The sequence below is a fragment of the Enhydra lutris genome, unplaced genomic scaffold, assembly GCF_002288905.1.
Source record: "Enhydra lutris kenyoni isolate GAN:26980312 unplaced genomic scaffold, ASM228890v2 scaffoldscaffold38, whole genome shotgun sequence".
Lineage (NCBI taxonomy): Eukaryota > Metazoa > Chordata > Mammalia > Carnivora > Mustelidae > Enhydra > Enhydra lutris.
The window spans coordinates 19,721,442-19,731,743 of record NW_019154122.1 but is presented as its reverse complement, the minus strand read 5'-3'; the positions used below and the strand labels follow the sequence as shown (position 1 = coordinate 19,731,743).

General features: G+C 64.7%; 1 protein-coding gene across 3 annotated transcripts; it reads right to left on the bottom strand.

Annotated features, from left to right (window-relative positions):
* Window positions 1-3,945: 3,945 nt before the first annotated feature.
* On the bottom strand, window positions 3,946-8,327 carry LOC111154718 (TNF receptor superfamily member 18). 3 transcript variants are annotated; one of them, XM_022514579.1, is made up of 6 exons: window positions 8,091-8,271; window positions 7,607-7,613; window positions 7,170-7,286; window positions 6,174-6,261; window positions 5,812-6,014; window positions 3,946-5,743 (listed from the first exon to the last, which is right to left on the bottom strand). In XM_022514579.1, exons 1-6 carry the CDS (start codon window positions 8,265-8,267, stop codon window positions 5,622-5,624), a joined length of 714 nt encoding a protein of 237 aa, XP_022370287.1. In that variant the 5' UTR covers window positions 8,268-8,271; the 3' UTR covers window positions 3,946-5,621. The 3 variants fall into 3 exon arrangements, with proteins under 3 accessions (XP_022370287.1, XP_022370289.1, XP_022370286.1); XM_022514581.1 differs by having other exon boundaries at window positions 3,946-5,735; window positions 5,825-6,014; XM_022514578.1 differs by lacking the exon at window positions 7,607-7,613 and having other exon boundaries at window positions 7,170-7,289; window positions 8,111-8,327.
* Window positions 8,328-10,302: the final 1,975 nt, after the last annotated feature.

Below are 10,302 nucleotides of genomic sequence, written 5' to 3'. Positions count from 1 at the left end.
GCTCTGCACCCCCCTCTGCCTCCCATGGCCCCTAAGATCCCACAGACCCTGCGACAGAGGCTGAGCATCTAGGCCGCCGGTGAGGGGCACATGGCCACCGCAGGGCAGCCCCGAGGGACGTGCCGGGCCAGCACTGGCCCCACCCAGGCCAAGCCATGCATGGCTTCAGTGTTCCCATTCCTCATAGGCCCAGCCCTGTAGTTGAGGGAGATTTAGGGCCTCGGGTGTGTCCAGGCCCCCTGCTACCACTAGATGTCCAGAGCCACCAATAATCCCCTCTCCCTTGTCCCCCCAGCCACCCACACCTTCCCAGTCCAGATGCTGGGGTCCAGGCAGCCCAACCCCCAGCCACCACCCCATACCCCCACCAGCTTGTACACCTCCTCCTCTGCTCCCTCTTATGCTCCCGTCCCTCACCCCAGCAAATGGTTACCACCGAGTCACAGATGCCCTCCTCCTGACCCACTGGGTCAGGGGCTGCTGGAACCGGCTCTCTGTTCTGCACTGGAGAGCTGGTGGGACCTGGGGTCCACAGGGGTCTGCGGTTCAGCCACTGCTGGGGGGGCACCACTAGGGGGCACTGTGCACCACCATGTATCAGAGCCCGCTCCCGCCCCCCCCCCCTTCCCCCGCCCCGGCAGAGGAAAGTCCTGAAGGCAGTCCTGGAGCAGGGACTGGCCTCTCCCATCACTCCCAGACCACCCGCCGGACCCCTGCCACCCCAATGCACTTTGTTGCACCCTAGGATATGGGGTCCCCAGACCAAAGTCAAGAAGCACACATCACCATGGGCCTGGGGTCCAGGAACCCTAAGCTCCCTCCCAGCATGTCTTGTGGTCAATCCTTGGGACTGGCTGAGTTCAGCCATGGGCCGCTGTGCAGCTGGGTCTGTTGGCTCTGTGCTCTGAAAGCCAGGGAGGGAAGAGGACCAGCCTCCATGGGGTGGGGGTGCAGGGGCCTCCTGGGCAAGCCAAGGGCACCCAGGCCCTTGTGAAATGCACACCGCAACCTTTGGGGTCCAGGCTACATTCCCTGCTGGCATCCAGGCCACTCCTCATTTCCTGACACACCCCCTGGGGCCTCTGTGCCCCATGTCCCAGCTCACATGCCTCACTCACCCCTTCCTGACATGCCATCAGCCCTGCAAGCCCCATGGGCCACTGCCCCACACACAGTCATGGCTCCTGATGTGGCCCAATGGTGCCAATCCCCAGAGCATCATCAACGTGGCTGGCGCTCACAGAGCGGCCTGAGGCCCCAGTGACAGGCTCGCTCTCCCTGCTGGGTGGGTGCAGTGTGGGGAGGAGTGTCCAGTGGTGGGATGGCCTGCCCTGCCCTCCTAGGGCTCCCCCAAAGGCCTGTCTGCTGCTCTGGGGTCCCTGGCACCCCCTTGAGAGCCCAAATGTCAATAAACGAAGTTTCCCAAGAATCACTGCTGTTCGTCCAAAGCCCCAGAGGGGATGGGCACACCCCTGCCCCCTGTCTGGACCTCCCAGCTCCACCTCGCTCGTGGCCCCGAAGGGCCCTCGCCAGCCAAAGCCAGAAGGACTGCCGGGGAAGGAAGGCCAGAGATGGAGTTTGGGGTGCTGTGGAGGAGCATTTGGAGGTGCGCAGTAGATCCCAGCATCAGATGAAAGGCAGCAGGCACAGAAGACGGGTCAGGGCCCGCAGGGACTCGGAGCAGCCTGCCTCCGCAGCAGGGAGTTCGATTTTCAAGGCAAATACAGGCCCCTGAAAGCTGAGTCTCTCTCTCTCCCCCCACCCCTTCCTCTCTCTCCCTCCCTCCCCTTCCAGGGGTGTGCCTGGGGCCCTGCTGGTGGGTGGGGAGTTCAAGCAGTGCCTTCTGCTCTCACCCAGGGACCCCCCAGGGACCCCCACCATCCCTGCATCCTCCACCCAGAGGACCACCCAGCGCGGGCCCTACCCCTGGTGCCCACTGGGGCTTCCTTCAGCCCCTAGCAGACACACCACGGGGTCAGCTGACCACCTCCCAGCAGCTGTGGGGCTGTTTCCGCCAAAGATCCCACGGAGTCCCAAGGTCTCTGAGGACATCCCCCCCCCCCCACCCCCGAAGCCTGTCTCCTGCAGAGAGTGTGTGTCTGAGAAAGGGGTCTGGAGCACCCCGGGCCTGAATCCGCATCTCTGGAAAGCACCTCAGCTCCCAAAGCTTCCTGGAACCCTGAGCCAGGTGGGGGCGGAGGCCGTGACTGCTGTCTGCCCGCCCCAGTGCAGCCTCCTACTGGAACACAGGCCTAGCGCCTCCAGGAGCCAGTCCCTCTCAGACCTCCGAGCTCAGCCCCACTGGAGGAAGAGTGGCTCACTCTGGAATGTTCTGGAAACCACGAGGTGGGGGCCTAAGAGTGATGGCCCCGCGTCCTGGTCAGAGCCCTTGCATGCCCAGGCCTGGCATCATTGACATGTTTTACCAATGGGTGCACATCCCAGCGCCTGGTGGTTAGCCGGGGACCAACCGCCTCTGGACGGCTCCCGGACGCTGCCCCAGGACTGTCGCAGTTGTAACTCGCATTGTCCCCACCCTCTGTCCTGCTGAGGGGGTCCCACATGGCCTGAGTCCAGATCTCAGTAAAGGGAGAGGCAGGAGCCTTTCCCACCAAGGTGAGGGTTGGGGACTGCGTGGGAGCTGCTGTGGCCGGAAGCTCTTCTGGGAACCAAGGGCGGCCTTCAGGCCCTTATCTGAGGTTGAACACACTGTGGACTGCTACCGCCGGGGGAGGAGCTGTGGTTTTCCGGAACAGCTGGAGAGTGGGTCCTGGGCGGTGGGGGGTTTCAGGAGAAGCAGAGCGGGGCCTGGAGCAGGCCTGGGCAGAGTCTTATGGTGGGGTCCCTCTTGGGGCTCAGTGACCCAGGAGGACAGGTGGTCTGCCCGGGCACCTACCTGCCCCCACTCCAGGAAGCTGGGCTGAGTAGGAGGGGTACAGGAGCCTTTCAGCAGCCCCTTACCTCAGCGCTAGTCCCCTACCCTTCCCCCACTGTCCCAGGCACTGCCCCTCCCCATCGCTCACCCACAGTTCCATCCCCCAGAGCCTGGATAGACTTGCTCAGGCCTCACCTACCTAAAACCCTCAGTGGCAGGCTCTGCCCGCCCTGGCCCTGGGGTCTCCACCTGACTCTCCAGCCCCTGAGCCCCCAGGGCCCCGCACAGACTCTCTCCTTTTTTTTTTAAGATTTTATTTATTTGACAGAGATCACAAGTAGGCAGAGAAGCAGACAGAGAGAGAGGGGGAAGCAGGCTCCCCGCTGAGCAGAGAACCCAATGTGGGGCTCGATCCCAGGACCCTGGGATCATGACCTGAGCCGAAGGCAGAGGCTTTAACCCACTGAGCCACCCAGGCACCCCGTGCACAGACCCTCTTCACCCAACAGTTGTTCTATAAATCACAGAGACCAAGTCTCTACATGCACTCCCTCCCTGTTCCATGTCCATGGAGCTGGGGGGCCCTCGGGGCCAACACAAGCTTGCAAATCATGGGGTTCTGGGGGCTCCAAGGAGGGCAGGAGCAGGGTGGGCAGATGGAGCTGGGTTGAAGGAGAGGGGGCGTCTGTGGGAGGGGCAGTGGGGGGGTAAAGAGTAGGGGACCTATCCAGCCTCTGCAAGGGTTCCCCTGAGCCCTCCTGCCCACCCTGCCCAGCCAGGTCTCCCTCCCCCACCTCTTTTGCCACTGACTGAATCCAGCCTCGGCCCCATTCTCCACCTGGGCCTTGGAATCTCCCACCCTGCCCGGTGCCGCCCCCGTGCTGACGGTGGGGTGCTGTCACCCCACACGGGACCCCCCCCCATGGGGAGTTTCCACGCTGAGTCAGCCGACAGAGAGGTCCCACAGGACCTGGGTGTGTGCAGGCCGGAGTGTTTTCTTAGGAAGATCTATGACTGCAGACGACCCGACTCTCCCCCAACCAGCCCCCACCCCCACCCAGCCCCCACCACCAGGACCGCCGAGCCAGGGCTGGGGAGCCCTTTGCCCTGGGGCAGCCTGAGGCAGCCCCTGTGGAAGGTCCAGGAAGCCCTGAGCATCCATGTGCCCCACCCGTGGGGGGGGGGACCGTCAAGTGACCCAGGTGACAAGAGAAGCCCAGAGGAGAGCTGGCCCCCTGAAGCAGGGGGGACAAGGGGTTGGCAGGCCGGAGACCTAGCCTGGAGACAGAAGAGGGGCCAGGGGCATGACCAGCAGGTCCCAGAGCAGTCTGCTGGGGGCCCCCAGGAACACAACATGGTGTCTCCCACGGTCCCCTGAGACCCAGCCAGTCGACCTGTGTTTTTCTCATTTATTAGCTAATTCACCTGGACCCTCACCTGGAACATGGGCTCTGTGGGCGTGCCGGGAGCCTGGGATCCAGCAGGCACGGAGAGGATGTTTCCCATGTGAGTAAATTCAGGAAGGCACCGTCAGCACCCCTCGTTCCAGGGGTGGAGAGGCCACACTGCGCCGAGGTGGGGAGGGGGTGGGGGTCACGCCCCTGAGCATGACACACGCAGCTCTCTCCACTGCCTCCTTGCAGCCCAACGGGACTGAGTGGGGGTGAGGGCCAGTGAGTCAAGGGGCCCTCCTGGGAGGCAGGCAGGCGGGAAGGGGGGCGTGGGGGAGCTGCAGCTCCGGGACCTGACAGGCCTGCTGTCCAGACCAGCCTCCACCGGCCTTCCACACCCTGGACAGCAGTGCCAAGAAGCCCTTATCAAACTGCAGGTGCCAGCTCCGCCCAGAGGCTGGAAGGACACTGCTCACCTGTGATGGGCGGGAGCCTAGAACCATGCCCCAAGCGACAGCGATTTGGGAGGTGTGGGGGCGAGCAGCAGGTCTGGCCTAGAGGGTGGGGGCCAAAGGCAGGGACCTCAGAGGCTGCCCTCCTGACCAGGAAGAGTTGCCTGTAGAAACCAGCCTCGCCCTGGACTTGGGGCCAGAATGACACAAGGACAGGCACCTCCCGGGAGCCAGCAGACTGTGTGACCAGCACAGATTACAGAATCCAACTGTCCCAGAGCGCCAAGCGGACTGCCAGGGAAGGGGGTTTGGACAGGGCAGCAAAAAGGCACACAGGACACGTGTCCATCATGTTGCCCTTCCTCCAGGAAGCCTTCCAGGGCCCTGCTAAGCGCTTGGGCCAGGACTAGGACGGCCCTGACTTCTGCCCAACCCTCAGCCCCGCCTTGGCTGGAAGGAGCCGGCGGTGGGTGGGCGCGGGGGTACTGGTAGGGGCCTCGCCTCCCTGCGCTCCCACCCCAGAACATGGCCACTCAAGTCGCTGGACCAGTGTTTATTGAGCACTGCCTGCAGCCAAGTCCTGCACTGGGCCCGCCTCCTGTCCTGGAAGCCAGGGGCCCACAGACACCACAACCCCAACAGGGCCAGCAAGGGAGGGAAGCAGCCACGGCTGCGGCTGTATGCCCCATGGGGTCTGGCCACAGCTGCTGCCTCTTCTGCACGGTCTGGGGGACTGGTCACTGTCACCATCCCCCACCCACTTCCACCATCGAGGGGAGCAGGGCCGGGCCCAGAGCTGGGGCCCCACGGTGGAGTGCAGAGCCCTGTTCCCATGGGCCAGCCCTGGGACGCGTCCTGGGAGGGTCTGGCTCTGGGTCTGCTGGAGCCGAGGGCAGCCAGGCCTCACACCCACAGGTGCCTCAGGCCCTTGTCCTCGGACAGCGGCTCTCCCCGTTCCTCCTCAGGGAGCTGGCAGCTGCAGGCGTCCTCAGCGGGCGGCGGCGCCTCCAGGAGCAGCTGGGTCTCTGCGGGGCGGCTGCGGTCAGCGGGCAGGCCAGGCACCCACCTCTCCCACCCCAGGGGCACAGCAGACCTGGGGGCCACGCGCGCGGCCGTCTCAGCTGCCAGATGTGCAGGCCCAGCTGGGCCGCGCTCAGGACCAGGACGCAGGCGGTCACGGAGAGGAGGATGACGGTCAGCGCGTCATGCGTCTCAGCGGGCGGCAGCCCCGGGCTACATACGGCGTTGTGTGTCTTGTTCCCGGGAAACATGGGGGGGTACCCAAACTGGGAACAGCTGGGACACACAGAAGAGCCCTCGGTCAGCCCTCACCCACCCAAGCGGGACGTCCACGTGGCTGCTGTCCTCCGAGTGGGAGGTGGGTCACCAGGAAGGACAGGAGAGGCCCCTCCCTCAGGAACTGGCCAGCCACCTGAAGGTCCCTCTAGCACTCACTCTGACCAGGGTCTGCAGCGACCCTCCTGGCCTCCAGAGAAGGTCCCTGTGGCGCAGTCAACACACTCAAAGCCGAAATCGAAATTCCCTGGAGACAGACAGACAGCTGGGGTTTGCTGGGGTAGTGAGACAGGGTCCCTCTGGGGCCCCTCTGGGGCCTGGGTCCAACAGGTCTCTGAGGCCTGCGAGACTGAGGCCCGGCCAAAATCAGGGCTCAAGTGTGCCCCATTCCAGGGCAACCATCTGTGGGTGAGGCAGATTTGGGGGACCCCAAGGCTGTGACCCCGAGCTGGTGGAGGTCCCTGGGGGATCTGGGAGAGGAGGGGAGTGCAGGGGCTTGTCCACTGGAGGCTGGACGGTAAGGGAGCCCAGAAGGGACGGAAGGAGAAACCAGGCCAGAATCGGGCCAGGCCTTACACTTGGTCCAGTAGCCGGGAGGGCAAGAGACCAGTGAGGGTCCTGGAGAGAGAAGGTGAGGCTTGTGCCCCACCCGACCTCACGAGGGTCCTCAGGCTACACCATGCCCCTCCCAGCAGGTAAACAGGCCCCAGGAGAATTTGAGCTGCTTCTTCCAGGAAAAGGTTGCCCCCCAGACAGGGCAAGAAGGGGCAGGCATGTCCCCACACAGACATACAGGGTACAGGGAGGCCTGGGCTAGACAGCCCCTGGACACCCCCAGGACTCCGCCAACCAGCCCTGAGGAATGCCCTGGAGCTGCACCGGAAGCCTGCGAAGAGCAGGAAGGACTCGCCGCAGCCGCGGGGGTGCCAGGACCCCTGTCTGGGTCCGGGCGACAGGTAGCCAACGGCCGCACCCACCTGGCTTAGCCATGGAGCTGCCGGAGCCTGCCTGCCCAGAGGCCACACACGTACCCGCCACACACAGGCACTTCCTTCCACACCCTCGTGGCGCTCGCCACACACCCACTGCCCTGAGCTCTGGCTGGGCCTTGGTCATACCCCCAACCCGCTCAGGCCACAGCTGCCGCGGACTCACCATGGGGCCGCGCCTCCTGGCCCGGCGGGCAGGTGTGATGCTTGCAGCTGGTGCACTGGGGGTCCCCGCAGTGGAACCCCGGCTCCACACACGTGCAGTCCACCTTAGGGCAGGGCTCTGCTGAGCCAGAGAAAAGCCAGCCCTCTCAACAGCTAAGCCAAGCCCCTCCCTCCTCAGGACTTCCCCCACCACCCCACCAGGGCCCCCCAGAGGGAATGGGCCATCCACACCTCCACCCTTAGGCAGCCCCAGAGGTCAGAGGGCTCCTGCCTGGGAGCCAACACCCCGGTGGGGTCCCACTGTCTCCCTCCCCCACAGGCACCCATGTGGCCTGGCTGTGTCCCCCACTGCCTTGAAGCTGCTCCCACCCAGGGTGGTTGTGACTTGGCATGTGACCAGAACATGTCCCTGCTGGACAAGGGGGCCGCCTGGGGGACCTTCTCCCTCTCCCCCTTTCCTCCTGCCTGTCCCCGCCTGCCGCACTGAGACTGGGACCCTCAGAGACCCCCTTCTCAACCCCCAGGCTCCAGCAGGGTGACACTCTGGGCTGTTTTCCCTGCAGTATTTGTCCCCAGGCGGGCACATGCCCCTTGCCCCTCACCCATAGAGGCAGGTCGGAGGCAGGGGTGGGGCAGAACTTGTGCTGGCCTGAGTGAAGGTCAAGGGCTCCCTAGCCGCTCAGTGAGAGCTGGGACAGCTTTCCTCCGCCTTGGGACCCAAGACTCTCCTTGGGGAAGGCTCTCACCCCCTAACCCCTGACTCCCCACATGGCCCCTGGCCCGAGCTGAGCTCCCCTCTGCTACACGCCCCTCACCCACTGCCCAGGGTCCGTGGGCTCCGGACCCAGAAGATCTGCCCGCCACGCCGTGGAGGCCGGGTCTGAGCACAGGGAGAGGGCGCGGCGCTGCTGCGCTCCGAGACAGGCTCCCCGCGCGCCTTACCCGGGGCGCACCGGCGACAGCAGCGCGCGTCCGTCCCGGTTCCACGCAGAAGGCGCTCAGGGCCGCATCTCAGAGCCCCGGCGGGGCGCTGGCCCAGGCCCAGGGCGCAGAGTAGCGTGACGCCGCACAGGGCCGCGCGCGCGCCCCTCGCCTCCATGGCACCCAGGGCGGGACGGTGCGGGTAGACTTTAGGGGATGGGTCCCGCCACGCCCCCATCCGGGCACGCCCAGACCCCGCCCCGCAGGCCCAGATGCCGGGAGGGGGGAGAAAAGGTTCCCATCCGACCCCCGTGACCCCCGGCAACCCCCCCCGATTCAACGGGCGGGCGGAGCACCGGGGGTCGGCAGCGCCGGCTCCGTGTGACCGCAGCGGTGACGTGTGGCTGGAGCTTTGTCCAAACCGCAGAAGGCACAGCCGTGTAGACCCGGCCCCTGGAGCCCGTCGGAGCCGCGCGGCCGCTGGAACAAAGGGCCCCCGGGGAGGGGGACGGTGGGGGCAGGGGCACGCGGGAAATCTGGGCGGCTGCCCCTCAGGCTTGGATGTGAACCCAGAGCTGCTCTCAGTAGAAAAATAGTTTTTTACGTCAGCGGAGCCGGGCTGGGCTCCTCGCGCTGCAGAGCACAACCACAGGGGGTGGGGGGCCTCCAGGAGACTCGAGTGCAGCCGGCGCAGGGGGGTAACCTGGGGGTTCCTAAGTGTCCCTGCCCTCTGGTCCAGGAATTCCTACCCGGAAACTGAATATGCCCCCAAATGTTTGGGGGGGGAGGGGGACACCGAACACTCACTCCCACCCCCCCCCCCCCCCCGCGACATAGGGCTGGACTGGAAGGGAGCGGGTCAGAAATGTTTTCTGTTCTAAACTTGCAGCCCATCAGGTGTGAAGGGAGGGACGCCTACAGGAAGGGTGGGCACTGCGCGTGCTAAGTGCAGACGGCACCCTGCGGTGGGTAGTGCCCACGGGTGTGCTGGTGCAGGGACCCCCGGGAGGACAGTCTGGCTGGGGACGCTTCCCTCGCTGTGCCCCCTCGGTGTCTGGCTGTGTCCCTTACCCCTGCCCCAACTTCCTCAGGAGAGCCCCAAGGGCTTTAAAGATCTCTAACTCCTCGTCCTCTGCGAACCCTATAGACCCCAGAGCATCATGGTCCTACCCCCCCACCAAGGGGCCCCCCATTTTCCAGGGATGGGGACAATGCCCCCCTTACTTTCTGGGGATCAGGACACGCCCCCTCACTTAGCCAACAAGGTCTGACCAGGCTCCAGGTCACACACACACACACACACACTCCAGCTTAGAGCTCTCAGGAGCCACCCCTCACCTCCCAACCCAAGGACCTCCTCGGATCTCGGGATAGGTCGCTAGTAAGGAGAGGTCCAGGCATTGACTAAACCTCCAGGTGGTCTGCTCAGGTCCCAGCACAGACTGCTGGGCTGGTTCCCACCCAGACCTCTCTGGACGAATCTGGTCATCCTGGGGCAGTGGAGGGCCAGCCCCTGACCCAATTTTCTGTGCCTCCAGCTCACCGTGAGACTGTCCATCTCCCGCAGCCTCAGCTTCCCCGTGCAGCACAAAGGGCTTCTGGGGCCCTGCCGCCTCCGGTACGCCTCCCTGGGGCCTGGGTCTCAGGAGTGGGAGAATGCTTACGGCTCTGGGCTGGAGGTGCTGGTCTTTGAGGCCTACAGCTGCCACCTGGCCTGATGGGCAGCTGTTCCTTTCCTGAGGGAATTGACAGGAATTAGCCATGGGTGACTCAGCTCTCCAAGTCCCAGGATGCACGGCCCCTCCGCAGAGAGGCAAACCTGGTGGTGCAGGGAAGGGAGGGGGCTCTCCGGTGGGCTGTAGCTCCAGCTGCCCGAGGCTCCAAGGAACCCAGAGGTCTCCCACTCCAGGAGATGGGTCTGAGCGCGGAGACAGAGCGGGAATCCACGCACAGAACCCGCAGTTCTAGACCTTCATCCGCTGCTCACTTCAAAGACCTGAGGGGTCAGGTCTGGGGCAGTACAGGGTCACCCCAATTCTGATAAGTTCGTGATATACTGTGGCCCAGGAAAACATGATCGATACCCTACAAATGATGCTTGTCAGGCTGTGCTGTGTGTCAGCTGGTCCTTCTGGAAGCAGGGACAGAGTTAGAAGCTTCTGGAAACAGTGGGGAGGAGTGAAGGTGAGCTGGGCGGGAGGAGCTCCGTGCAG